At 42.1% G+C, this 13,772-nt stretch overlaps 3 protein-coding genes across 6 annotated transcripts; 1 reads left to right on the top strand and 2 right to left on the bottom strand.

The window, feature by feature from the left end:
* Positions 1-376: 376 nt before the first annotated feature.
* LOC100691298 (protein FAM53C) lies at positions 377-5,483 on the bottom strand. Of its 4 annotated transcripts, none has more exons than XM_019367102.2 (5): positions 4,996-5,299; positions 2,940-3,188; positions 2,767-2,845; positions 1,862-2,688; positions 377-1,587 (listed from the first exon to the last, which is right to left on the bottom strand). In XM_019367102.2, exons 2-5 carry the CDS (start codon positions 3,021-3,023, stop codon positions 1,351-1,353), a joined length of 1,227 nt encoding a protein of 408 aa, XP_019222647.1. In that variant the 5' UTR covers positions 3,024-3,188; positions 4,996-5,299; the 3' UTR covers positions 377-1,350. The 4 variants fall into 4 exon arrangements, with proteins under 4 accessions (XP_019222647.1, XP_019222653.1, XP_005467854.1 ...); XM_019367108.2 differs by lacking the exon at positions 4,996-5,299 and adding an exon at positions 5,392-5,483 and having other exon boundaries at positions 378-1,587; XM_005467797.4 differs by having other exon boundaries at positions 378-1,587; positions 2,767-2,827; positions 4,996-5,289.
* phykpl (5-phosphohydroxy-L-lysine phospho-lyase) lies at positions 5,475-9,037 on the top strand. The gene is made up of 13 exons (XM_003455203.4): positions 5,475-5,664; positions 5,760-5,878; positions 6,010-6,169; positions 6,250-6,324; positions 6,410-6,497; positions 6,590-6,706; positions 6,827-6,909; positions 6,999-7,224; positions 7,481-7,635; positions 8,052-8,141; positions 8,266-8,399; positions 8,496-8,540; positions 8,887-9,037. The coding sequence occupies exons 1-12, from the start codon at positions 5,606-5,608 to the stop codon at positions 8,537-8,539; spliced, it is 1,350 nt and encodes a 449-aa protein (XP_003455251.1). The 5' UTR covers positions 5,475-5,605; the 3' UTR covers position 8,540; positions 8,887-9,037.
* A 15-nt stretch (positions 9,038-9,052) lies between these two features.
* Positions 9,053-13,227, bottom strand: hnrnpaba (heterogeneous nuclear ribonucleoprotein A/Ba). Its single transcript, XM_003455177.5, has 9 exons — positions 13,091-13,227; positions 12,333-12,568; positions 11,740-11,908; positions 11,484-11,642; positions 11,263-11,394; positions 11,076-11,166; positions 10,814-10,969; positions 10,619-10,704; positions 9,053-10,161 (listed from the first exon to the last, which is right to left on the bottom strand). The coding sequence occupies exons 2-8, from the start codon at positions 12,551-12,553 to the stop codon at positions 10,634-10,636; spliced, it is 999 nt and encodes a 332-aa protein (XP_003455225.1). The 5' UTR covers positions 12,554-12,568; positions 13,091-13,227; the 3' UTR covers positions 9,053-10,161; positions 10,619-10,633.
* Between the last annotated feature and the right edge of the window lie 545 nt (positions 13,228-13,772).

Genomic DNA, 13,772 nt, shown 5'->3' with positions numbered 1-13,772 from the left:
CTTTACACTATATCCATACAGCACGAGCATTATACTGAGATCAGCCACTAGGTGTCACAATAATCCAATTATCTACTGCTCCCTGACTTCCTTTATGTTGGGCCCAAGCATGAAACAACGTTCATATTCATTTAAGAAGAAAAGAATGACAAGACACTTTTTGGGAAAAAAAAATAATTCTATTAAATTTATTTGTACATAAATTGTGCAACAAGTATATTTCCATCCAAAGAAATCATTTCTCAAAAGTCTCACTCCCTTTCGTAGCATACACTCTCAGAAATGGCTGGACGCGTGTACTCACTCAAACCACTGTACAGCCCGTTACATTGTGCCCTGTGAAGACCAGCTGCAGCACTCATACGACTGACCACTGAAGTGTATGTGCCTTGAATTCAGAAATATCTCAATCAGTGCAAACGGGGAGCCTGGCTGTGGAAAATCAAGAGCACAGCACCAAGAACTCTGTATTTTAAGCTTAAGGCATGGTCAGTTTATGTAAGCCGTGTCGCTGTTGACAAAGTGTGTCAATGTCAAAGCAATTACACAAACTCCAAAAACATAATGTAACGTATAGGGTGTGTTATATCGTTTGTGCCAGAAGAAAAGCAGAATTTATCTGAAAAAAACAAACAAACAGAACAGCAGTAAAAGTGAACAGGCTTTAGGCGAGATTTTAAAAAAGTGGAATGTATCCTGTTAAATACATAGAACACTTAAATATGGATACTTATTGTATGGGCTTTTTTTTTTTAATCTTACACATAGCAACATTTTAGCTACCGTTGAACAGCTCTCATTTAAATCAGTCAGCCGAATACAAAAGTAGTCTGCTCGAGTATCAGAAGCAGCACTGAACAACAATCGGTCTCATTCAGTTACTGGCATTTAGTGTGTGTCATATAATAGAAACATTCTGTCAACCCCTGGCTATAAAGTTCTTTGATAAGGATATGTAAGGCTATCAAGATGCAAACCAATGGCTTTTGCTAATTAAGACTCGTCTTAATATCAAATATTAGTCAAAAATGTGTGCGCATTAAATCTTGCTTGTTCGCTCATGCACATTTCCTTAAGGAGTGCTTCTACAGGCCGGCACTGACAAAATTTGTGCAATTTTGAATAGTGAGCGAGCTCAAGTGTTATGATCGCAGCAATGTCATTGGATATTAGCCTCCCACATGGGGTCATTGGATCTTACTTTTAAAGTCTAGACATTTGTATAGAGAGGGCAGCAGGTTTCCACCAACTGCCAGAAGAGCATGTTATATTAAAAAAAAAAAAAAAGCCTGCAGGTGTGCTTAACATGGTTATGAATGCAGTTATCACACTGAGAGCACCAAGGAGCGATCAGTTTTCTTCTATAAGGTTCAGATCCAATTCTGTACAGTCTCTTTCAAAAACAATCTTTTGTCCTCCATCTGCAGGCCTCCTTTCGTCTTCCTCTTCCTCGCTTTCACTGAGCGGCCCGATGCTGGCTCGTCCCAGGAACTCTGCCGGAGAGAAAGCTGAACGTCGTTCCACCTGCGAGGTCACTGGAACCAAACCGCTACCTGGTCCACATGCAGGGCTCTCACGATTACCAATCTGAGCAGGAAAAACCATGTGCATCGTGGTCATCATGTCACTATTTTTATAGGCAAAAAAAATAAATATCTTGCATCCTTGCATCAAATAATAAGTGAACAAGATAAAGTGGTAAAACATAAGTGATGAGAGAAAAGCAAAAAAAAAAAAGGTCATATAAGGTCTCAAAGAAAAGGCTACATTTAAGGAAAGTAGTGAACTTGATTGCTCACCAATACTATTAGCCTTGGTCACAGAGCTACTGTAACACTGATGGACCACATTCCTTGCTCACCTGTGTCATCTTGCTGAAGTCGAGGACTGGCCTCGGGTAGGGCAGAACATCTGGGTCATGGCGCCTCTTTAAGCGAGGTTTGCGCATGTCACAGGGCTGCGAGTGGCATCGTGGCAAAGCAGGGTGGAGGTCACGCCTAGATGAGGATGGTGTGCTGCAGGCTGAAGTGGGAGATGGAGACAGGGCTGGGTGCTCCAAGTCAGAACGGCCACATTTCAGAGCTGAACTTGGACAGGGTTGGGGGGGCAAGGGCACCATAGGGGACTTCTGAATGTGTACAGGGGAGAGGGAGAAGCGACGCTGCAGCACATAGTGTGAGGTCAGCGGGGCCGGCGAAGAAGAGCACGAAGAAGGTGTAGCAAAGGAAGCAGAACACGCTCCTTTCAGTGTATCGCAGGGGTCCCATGGGAAACCCCATGATACCGGGGAGTCAGACGATAGCGCTAAGCTAAAGAAGGTAGGACTAGCAGATGAGTGTATGGAGGAAGAGGGGAAGGAGGAACTAGGACCACAAAGTGGCAAAGAGCTGGCTCCAGAGCCTGAACTAGATGCTCCTCCACTGTGACAGCTACGTTTCACCGGGGTCCAAACCCTTGATGCGCTGGGATGCCAGGTGGTGCGGCACTGAGATAGATCCTCTGGCACAGAGAGGGACCGGCAGTGGCGTTTTGGAGGTGGTGGAGGTGAACTTTGGAAAACCTTGAAGGGACGTTCTGGTCCCCGGAGTGATTCTCCAGAGTGAGAAGTAGGCCATAGTGAATCAAGTCCACAGGAGTCATCCAGAACACTGGCAATAGATGATGGATGTGTAGTTGAGGTGTAGCTCTCTGAAAATGCCAAAAAGATAAACATGAGGCAAATTTCCGCACTTGCCACAAATGTTGCTCTTAATTCACTAAACTTGCCTTGTGTCGTTTTATGAGCACTCCACGAGACAGTGGGACTGGAGCCCACTGTAGGTAATGACTGTAACAAACAGAATGACTTGTTTTCAAAACCACAAGTGGGAAAACCAAGTCAATGAAACAAAATCAGTTTGAAGGACAAGACTTTGTTCCATCTAAACCATCCAACTCACCACATTCACACTGAATGAGAAGGCCTTGTGATAGGGTTCTTCTAAACTCTGCTTACGAAGTTGCTCTGTTATAAGAGTCACCATATTTGTAGCTATGATCCAGGGAGAGACATGGAGATGAGGAGATTTACCGAGGGCAGTGAAAGTGTCATTAGTCAGAATTCTGGCGTGGTTTGTGGCGTCCCCTCTACACCTCAACCAGCCAGACTGACCAGCTTCCTCACTATGCCACCATCATCTTTATGCAACCTAGAGAGGCAGGTGAGAATAGATGAAAACAAATTAAATAAGTGGTTAGACAAACTGCAGAGAAATCACACTGGGACAGAAGGTACTTTCTCATGGGGAGTTTTCTTCCCATTATAAACTATAAGTGTTTGGGAAAGCCCATAGCAAGAGGAACAGAAAAGCTGCACACCAAACACTGACCACAGAACTATGCGAACCAAGGTAGGATTTATATGCTGCTCTTTCACTCATGCAGAAGCAGAGTTTATGCTCATGAAGGCGAGAATCACACATGGACATGAGGTCACCCTGAACAAAGCAGCACGTCACATTTCAAATTAAGTTCATATTGTCGTTCCAAATGGGACTCCAAAGAAATTTTTATTTCAAAGGAGATGCAGAGTACAACTCAAGTGAAAACTTTTGCTGCAATACAAAGACAGTCAAGTCAGTAGGGTCCAATAAACTTAAATGACAAGAGTTGTGAGTAGTAAAGAATGGAAGGGGGAGGGAAAGGCTAAAAGGGAAAGGATGGAGGGGGAAGTGTGTGAAAAATGAATGGGACAGGGGCTGGAAGCATACCATAGTATCTTTGTAAAGGGGACAAAAGAATAGTAACCAGGTCTCAAGGACTTGAGACATACACAGTCCTGAACTACTCTACTTGTAATCAAAAACTTTAAAATGCATTAGTTACTGAATGCACAAACACCTGAGAAGATTAACCTGCAGTAACCCATGTATGGAATCCCAGGAAGTCTATTACTCAGTGCTGTACATCTCAAATTGAAAGTAACAGACAGAATGACCGCTGCATTAAAATGTAACATGACCCATTAGCCTTTGGACTTCTGTTTAAAAGAATGTGTAGAGCACATGTAGGGTGAAAAAACCCCTAAAAAAACAAAACAAAAAAACAACCAAATATTAATCTAGCAACTTTGAGGCCCTTTGATGGCATTTATATTCCAGCTCACTTAAGAGCCTTTCGTTCAATCACTGTTGAGTCAAGATGTGGCCTCCAGGGCCTTCCTCCTCCTTGTGGCAAACAGTGCATTTGCTAGCCTAGTTCCACATGTCACAAGACATGCTATTTAAGGGGCACAAGATCAAGCTTTTTCCACTGTCATGTCCTGAACACAATCAAGAGCTGTCAAGTAACTAGTATAAAACTTTAGCATCACTTTTCAGTGTGACTAGCAAACATCCATTTGATCAGCATAAGAAAAAAACTATAGGATGTTGTCAAAATGACAAGAAACCTCTAGCACAGCCACCTTGATAAAATAGCTTTGACTTAAGGATAATGTATCTAAAAAACAAAACTAAAAAATACAAAAAACATGCAAAACAAGCGAGTTTAACACAGTGTTGCGCAGCTTATCTCGACTCAAAAACCACGTTTCTGCCCATCAGCTAAAATTCATGAACTGCAATCCAGCTGTTGTTCGTTACAATGTAACACATTAAAATAATGCTAAACTTACAGGATCGATCGGATTCCGATTATAGCCGGTGAGCAAGGTGGTATGTGGTAAGCTAGCTCACGAACACGATGCAGCCAGTGAAGCACCAAGTTGTCAGCTAGCTCATAGGATAAATGCACTAAAATTACTAGCGTCAGTTTATTACAATCGATCTGATTGCGACCGGTTAGAGGCTTGTCATTCCAGTCGGTTATAGCTACGTTTTGTTAAAGCCAGTGTTAAAATATGCGTTCATAAATTTAACGCTAACCCAATAGTCTATGCCTAAATCAGTTGTGGCGTTAGCTTGGTCACGCAGCCTGGTTGCGAGCTAGCATGCTACAGCTGTCTTGATGTATTACCTGCATTTGGCCGTTCCTAAGCAACCAAAGCTGCGCAGCTAGTGCACCGGGTGGCGAGCAGATTAACTGAGTATTTATAGCTTTTGGACGATACCAACTGAGAGGGTGTCTTTGTCACATGCTTTTACAACTATGGATTCAAAAGATACTTAAATGAGGTTTAGACACACAAAAAATGTATAAGGTTTACTTTTGTTTTTCGAAATTAAACTAAACTAACAGCAAAACACATTGCAATTATTTTTACGACCTTCTGTCATTTTGACCGTCCCACACTGACACCGTTCTGGATAAAACGAGAGCGTAATTGCAAATCTTCCTGACTAACAATAAAGGCAAAGGTATTTTATAATATAGGTCGAATAATAAGATATTTATTAAATGTAGATACCCTACCTTATCTGTGACAGAGAAAAAGAAAAGTTAAAACTACAAAGTGTTTGAACTTAGTGGGAAGTGAACTCAGCTCTGCCACCGACGCATGCGTGTTGGGTCAGTTAGCGAAAGCGTTTTCTGTTTTTCACAAGTTTCTAGTCGATAGCCGTCATAGTTTATGACATTTTCTGTATTTGGTATACGTGAAATTAAAATAGAGAGAGATTAAGTGGTCATGGCGCAAGAAAAACTTCGGAAAGAAGAAACTCTTGCAATGAGGAATAGGCTAATCGGGTATGTAAGATGAAACTTGGTGTTTTCTTGGCGCTTGCTAACAGGCTTATAGTGCATATAGTGCTAATGACACGTACTCATTTCTTTGATTACAGCCAGTCATGTAGACTGTTTTATTCAGAAGACCCAGTGAAAATAGTAAGAGCACGAGGACAGTATTTATTTGACGAAAATGGCAAACGCTATTTGGACTGTATCAGTAACGTCCAACATGGTAAAACCATTATCATCCACTCTCAAGTCTTTTTCTAACCAATTAAAAAATACAGTACAATACACTTCTGCCACCTAGTGGCAGGACGTTTCGACGCCCTTACTGACATGTTGTATGTATGTTTTCTAAAGTGGGTCATTGTCACCCCGCTATCACAAAGGCGGCAGCGGCTCAAATGGACGTCCTGAACACAAATTCAAGATTCCTGCATGACAACATAGTCCTGTATGCTGACCGCCTGGCTGCTACCCTGCCCCAGAAACTGTGTGTCTTCTACTTTGTCAACTCTGGGTGAGTATTCTGTTGCACACGCTCATACTCCTAAAGAAAACATTCTCTAAAGTACAGTTACATCTATTTTTTCCTGATAGTTCAGAGGCCAACGATCTTGCCCTACGCTTGGCACGTCAGTACACCCAACATGAAGATGTCGTAGTTCTTGACCAGTAAGTATTTTTGCTCCACTGCAGCCCTCTGAACCCTGCAATTACACTTGCTTTTCAGTTACAATGAGCTCTCCTTCTACACTAGCGCATACCATGGGCATCTAATGTCTCTCATCGACATTAGCCCTTACAAGTTCCGGAAACTGGCGGGACAGAAAGAATGGGTTCATGTGGTGTGTAAATTTAGAAACCTATCATCACAAAAACTGCTACCCAACACTGGAATCCTGCTTATCTCAAAGAACATGTTCTTTCATCCTCCCAGGCACCTCTACCAGACACCTACAGAGGTATATACAGAGAAGATCACCCCGACCCAGGCCAAGCATATGCTGACACAGTAAAAGACCTTATAGAGGATGTGCACAAAAAAGGCCGTAAGGTACACTATAACCCAGTTCCATGCAGGCTCAATAAAATCTCTACTACACACACTCAGAACAGTGCTAATAATAAGAACATTACATTTATAGTACATATTTATTATCTTTTTTTTCTTTAGATCTCAGCCTTCTTTGCTGAATCCCTGCCTAGTGTCGGTGGACAAATAATCTTACCCCAAGAATACTTTCCTAAAGTTGCAGAGTAAGTAATTCTTCAGTTATCTGGTTGTTTTTGCTCAGCTGGTTGCACAACAATGACAGTGTGGTGCCTCCTCCTCATGTTTTCCACAGATATGTGCGCTCAGCTGGTGGCGTGTTTGTGGCAGATGAAGTGCAGACAGGTTTTGGGCGTGTGGGACATCATTTCTGGGCTTTTCAGCTTCAGGGAGACGATTTCTGCCCAGATATAGTGACCATGGGCAAACCGATGGGCAATGGGCATCCCCTGGCATGCGTAGCAACCACTGCAGAGATAGCTGGAGCTTTTACAGCCAACGGAGTGGAGTACTTCAATACGGTGACTATACAGGAACCTTAATGTAGCATAAATTATTGCCCGATCTCTAGACACAACCAGGTATTTGATAATACGTAATAGCTATTTTGCCATTTAACCATTAATATTAAAATGACATTAAGAGAGAAATAAGAGTTTTTTGAAGATAAACTGAAAACGTACATTTCACTCACAGTTCCTGTGTTACTTTTAAATATAATGCTTTTATGCATATTCTCAAGATAAATCACTTATTTTACTCTCCAACTTCATGCAGTTCGGCGGGACTCCAGTGTCATGTGCAATTGGCCTAGCAGTCCTTGATGTGATTGTGGAGGAAGACTTAAGAGGAAATGCTGTGAGGGTCGGAGCCCACCTTAAAGATTTGCTCACAAAACTAAAAGCACGACATGAAATAATTGGAGATGTCAGGTAAGGATGCTACATCAGCGGTATTCTGCAGTTCGTAGCACTTAAAAAAACACTAATTAAGCTGCCATATAATGAAGTTCAGTGCCTATACTAATTAAAGCTTGCCTACAGACATGTCCATGTTTACAGTGCCTCGTTGACGTCTCACTTTTATTTGCAACTCTGGTGTTTAAAGCTTACTTAATTTAGATGTCTAATTATTCAAATGTATAAAAATTGTCCTATTATACATATATTTGGTAGTTTACCCTTTTTACAGTATAAAAAGCAACATATAAATGACAAAAATGTTGGATTTTCACACACAGACTGCAAATCGCTGTCCTGGTACCTGAATACTTAAAACGTAAATGTATATGACAAGTATGCTAACTCTTTCATAATTCCAATAAAAGGCCATGTCTTTATTTCTGTAGAGGTGTTGGACTATTTTTGGGAATTGAGCTGGTGACTGACAGAGAGAAGAAGACTCCTGCCACAGAAGCTGCAGCGCATGTGGTCAAGAGGTGAGGGACTGCAGTGCAACATACAAGTTTTTACATTTCATATTTTTTTTTAAACAGCATACTACCCAGGGCTGTGCATTCAGAATGTGCTGTTCTGTGATTGGAGTTTGTCCTTTTAAATCAGGCTGAAGGAGGAGGATCAAATATGTGTCAGTACTGACGGCCCATGGGAGAATGTCTTGAAGTTTAAGCCTCCCATGTGCTTCGGCATGGAGAATGCAGAGCTGGTAGTGCAATGTATTGATCGCATCCTTACAGGTTAGCTTACCGTTATAAACAAGGTTACATGCATGCTATCTACTCAGTCCATGAAAAACCTCAACACCAAAATATAACCATTTCATTTTTTCACAGACATGAAAGCCAGTGACCTCAAACTGGAAAAGGAAGACATCTAAGGTTTGTCAAACCTGTAGAAAACATTTTAATTGCATCAGACAGAGTCAGGTGGTCACATTCATAATATTTAGAGGTAGAGATTAAAATCTATTCTTGAGGCTCCAGTAGACCAAGCAGCTTCACTTCACAGAACATGTTGCTTCTTCCACTCAACACAGACTACTGTGGGGGTTCACTTTAGAGAAGTTGGGACTTCTATCTGGAAATTAATTCAGGGAATATCAAAGCGGTGACAGTGAATTTGAAATAATGGTACTGCTGGATCAGTGTCGTCATTCGTTTGAAACTATGCCCATTTAAACTGAAATATCAATGCAAACGTTTTGGTCATTCTCATTTTCGACAGATCGTACCAGTCACCTCTCTGATGAGACCCCACAGACTGGAGGTAAACACTACAAGCCATAACATATCATTGCCACCTGGGAAATGTAATCTACCAGAAGATGACACTTTGAAATTCCACAGTTTATAATATAAAATAAATTAAAAAAAAATGACAAATAAAATTGTTTACTGTAATCCTGGTTCTTGTATTGTTTTTCTGCTGACAGCAGTTCACATAATCAGCTGTGACTTAACACTGATTGGCAACATGTTCTTAATACACAGCATATTAGAGTTAAGCACTTACCAGATAACTATAACTCCCGGACACATTCACAAAAAATGCTCAAGTATTGCAGTTTAACATCTAGTGGGGTGGGTATTACACTCAGCAAGTTATCCTGCAAGTAGTGAAGCCCTCTCCCACAGCTTCCCGTGGAGATGTTAACATTACTTGAGACAAAACAAGCAAGCCAGTTAACAGTACAAAAACATTTAACGTTAACTTTACAAATAATAACAGAAAGATCCATGTGTAATATAAACCAAAAGTTTATTTCTACCAATTTGCCAAAGACACTAGAGGAATGAATTTCCAGTGAGAGAGGGAATACCCTCTTACATTTAACAGGCTTGCGTTCAGTTGAATAACACTAGTAAAGCCACTTAAAAATTGCAGACATGATGGGGGAAGAATCTCCTTAAAAGCCAAAATAACAAAAAAAAACAAAAAACAAATTGCTGGTTGTCTTTGTCTACAAGGCCTTCTGCAAATATTTATTTGACACTCTTACAAAGAATCCTTTGATTAGTTTAAATCCCTTTTTTTTTTTTTTTTTTTAACCTCACCCCACATCTGAAGCCATGCAACTCACATCCAAAACTCAGCATGGGAGAATATAACAAAATCTATAAACACCAAAACAAAATGAGGAAACAAAAAACAAAACAAAACAAAACAAAAAAAGCAAAATTGTTTTATTTGCGAGCTTTAAAAGCTCTTGCTCATCTGTAAATCCAGTAGACATGTAAAAATACAACCATACAATACATTAGATTCAAAAAGGTACCAAAAAGTACAGTAAAAATAACACTTCCATCACTGGAAATGTAAATGGACACAAAAAACAATATAAAATAAAAAATGGAAAAGTGACATTTGCTTCCCCAGTTCCTCACTTGATCTGTACAAATGGAGCATGAGTCCAAATTTTCTGCCAACTCCAAAGGAAAAGCCAGAGCCCATGTTCGTTGTTGTCAGACCATGGATCTCTTTTTCTTATTTACTTTAGACCTTGAGAGAAAAACACGGTGCTTAACGTTACTGAGAATAAACCAAATGCGGCATGCAGTTACACAAAGACAGACAGGTGCATGAATGAGTTTGACTGGTCAGTGATGGACAGACACACTTTTTGGACTGGGGCAGGGGCTGGGAAGGGAGGGGGACACGACCTCTAGCTGTTACACCTAGCACTTTGGTGAAAGGTGAAACAGTCCTTTTTCCCCGCTTTCAACCACCACAAACTCGACGCGTACTGATCAAGCAGTCGCCGTACAGGTGCATCTAAAGATGGCCAACAGGTGGAATGAATCCATCTCTAATGATCACAGACCCCACAAGGCGGCCTACCCTAACCCCACAACAATGCTGGAATGGACTTAGAGTAGATGGAGATCTCTGGGGTCAGAAGGCACTAATGGTTACAGCTATGTTCTCATACTACCACGGATGATGCAGAAATGCATACCTGCACTATGTGTGATCAGTATGGCTTGTAGCTACTCTGGTGGCCTCCACGTCTTGGAGTTTTCCCATAGCTTGTATTGCCCTGGTCTGGAGGACAAGAGAAAAAGGGACTGAGTTCTTCTGTACAAAAAGGAGGACCAAGAAAATAAAGTTTCTCTCATTCTGTTTCTTTTCCCTGGGGCCACTTATCGCTTACTGTAATCGTAGCCACCCCCATAGCCGTAATAACCAGCAGAGTAGTCATAGCCACCATAGCCACCATATCCGTAGCCTTGCTGTCCATAACCATAGCCCTGGTTGTATCCCTGGTTCCAGTAGTTGTTGTAGCCTTGATTCCAGTTCTGGCCCTGGCCTAGAAATAACAAGTAGAAAGCTTTTGTCACAAGTCTCCAGAGACACATTTTAGCCCATGATTGAAATCAAGAGTCTTCTGCGGTGCACACAGATCTGGTGCTTACCTCCACGTCCTCGCCCACGTCCGCCATATCCACGGGCACCATACTGCTGCTGCAGGTAGACCTCTTTGGGCTGCGCGATTTTAATTTCACACTGCAATGTCACACAAAGAGCATCATGTTAAAGGTTTCCAAAAACTTACAAATCCGGCTAACTCAATTTCAGCCAGCAAGCTTGCTGTGCAATTACCTTGCTACCACCAACATTGTGGTACTTCTTCTCCATGACTTTCTTCACGGGAGCCTCTTCCTTGTACGTGATGAATACGAATCCCCTCCTCTTCTCTGTCTTTGGGTCCTGTGGAAGCTCTATGGTCTCAATCTACAAACAAAGAAATCAGAGTTTTGTAGCAGCCACCTGCAATATACCCACTTAATTCCTTTAGATGCTGACAAATGCTTCAAATGTACCTCTCCAAAGGTCCCAAAGTACTCCTCAATGACTTCCTTTGAAGTATCAGGGTTGAGTCCGCCCACAAAGATTTTCTTTACTGGATCCTTCTTCATGGCCATGGCTTTCTTGGGGTCAATCTGTCTCCCATCTAGCCTGTGCTCCTTCTGTTCAAGAACCTATTAGACAAAGAAAAGAAAAAAAAAAAACCAAACATGTAAAATTGCCCACATTGTGAAAATATACCTCACGTGCCCACATAATTACATCACTTACCTTTTCTACGCTGGCTGCATCTTTAAACAGAATGAAACCAAAGCCTCTTGACCGGCCTGTCTGCTGGTCCATCTTGATGGTGCAGTCTGTCACCTCGCCAAATTTAGAGAAGTAGTCTTTAAGATCCTTCTTGCTTGTGTCCCAGCTGAGACCTCCAACGAACATTTTCCTGAGCACAGGAGAAGGGACACTGTTAGCAGCAGGCACTAGCCCCCCCCTCAAGCTTCACATAGTAGTGGTGGTGGGTAGAACCAGGGGTGTAGATATACAGGCTGTCCCTAAACATCTGGTGACCCACTAATGTAGGGGGGCAGGTAGCACTTGCTTTAGCTTTTAGCCGTTAGCCATCTTTCAAGGCCGGTTTAATAAAGTGAGAAATCCCAATGGTACAGGGACAGCAGCCACCCCGTATCTGATGCTTTTCTAAGCAAATATGTTAGATTTAATCCTTATAATGGCGCCCATCCCCCCTCTCCGCTCTGCACATGGCGCCAACAAAAGGCCGGTTGAACAAAGAGCCATGCCAAACCGCTAGCGCTCATTAGGGACGCCTGCTTCCTACACAGATTCACAGCAGGCCGCTATAAACTCACCCGGCATCCTCCTCGCCCTTGCTGGCGTCGATCTGGCCTCCCTCCGTGCCGCCGTTTTGCGAATTGTCGTCTTCCTCGGGCCCTGCGTCCTCTCCGCAGTCATTCGCGGTGGCGCCGTCGTCGTCATTCCCCTCCTCAGTGAGGCCGGCTCCGTTAAAATCATCGTCGACTTCGTGGCCGTTTTCCGATGTTTCCATGTACTGTTGCTCTGACTCAGACATTTTGCACAATTATACCTAAGTCCCCCAACACAAACGAGTAAGGAATTAGTGATACAGTTGTGGGGGTTACATAACGTGTAATGCCGTGCATGCCTCGCCATTTCCATGGTGCCAATACGTGCTTTTCCCACCATTTTGGCCGGCGCGATCGCGTTCACTGCATTCACAGAGCCCCGCTTATTACCGAGTGCCGGGAAATGGCCACAGAGTTACGTTCACTTACACATCACAGTAACCAAACTGCATCTTTAGCGCATTTCTGCCAGTGGCAAAGATTAGAAAAGTTGTACACATATGTATCGCGCTGATAAACCGAGCTGGAACTATGCAACTCAAATTCGCAGTTACGTAATGCCGAGGCCGATACGGCCGCAATATCAGTCTACAGTTTTAATAACTACAAAAAAATTACCTGCACGTACCCCAAAACACAAATGTTACAAAAAAAAATAAATAGATTACAAGAATCGCATTACTTGCGTGACAATATAATGAGAAAAAACTAATCAGGCTAATGAAATACAGAAATATACTTACTAGTCACACAACCGGAGAGCTCTCTTCAAGATGGATTCTCCCACACGACGGCAACTCGTGGTTGGTTTTCTAGAACCGGCAGGAGAAAAAAACGACAATTCTGCGCAGAAGCCCTCTGATTGGATAATCTCTGCTGCCATTCACGGCACCCACCAATCGCATGTGAGACTGTTTTTTTCTCGTTTTTCTACAAAAGATGTTCACGCCCCGAGAACTCAGGAAGGAACTCAGCGTACCTTCAGAATGGTGTGTTCACTGCTCGGTAATTTCAGCTCCACTCAGGGAACTTGGTCTGAAAATTACCAGTGAAGTGATGCAAGTTTTCATTATTAATGAAAAATCATAAAGTGACGTCATCAAGTTATATCCATATTCATGGAGTGCGAGATATAGGTAAAACAGCTCAGATAAAGTAACAAAATGAACACACTGGCACAGTAATCCATTAATAATTTATTTTTCCTTATTGATTATTTAAATAGGGAAGTAGTCCTGGACCTTCACTCAGTTTAATTTTTTTGCTCTCACCTGTGAAGACTGCATTTGTGAAGGAGGCTTAGAAAACACAACAGGGCCCAAACTACAAAATCTGAACCACTGACCAACAGTAAAAAATTAGAAGGTCAAACTGAAGTTTAAAGAAAAGTAAAAAAGATGAGCCACCGCTGTTCTTGAACAGTTT

Source organism: Oreochromis niloticus, linkage group LG2 (assembly GCF_001858045.2).
Source record: "Oreochromis niloticus isolate F11D_XX linkage group LG2, O_niloticus_UMD_NMBU, whole genome shotgun sequence".
Classification (NCBI taxonomy): domain Eukaryota; kingdom Metazoa; phylum Chordata; class Actinopteri; order Cichliformes; family Cichlidae; genus Oreochromis; species Oreochromis niloticus.
This window is presented reverse-complemented; position numbering and strand designations above follow the sequence as displayed.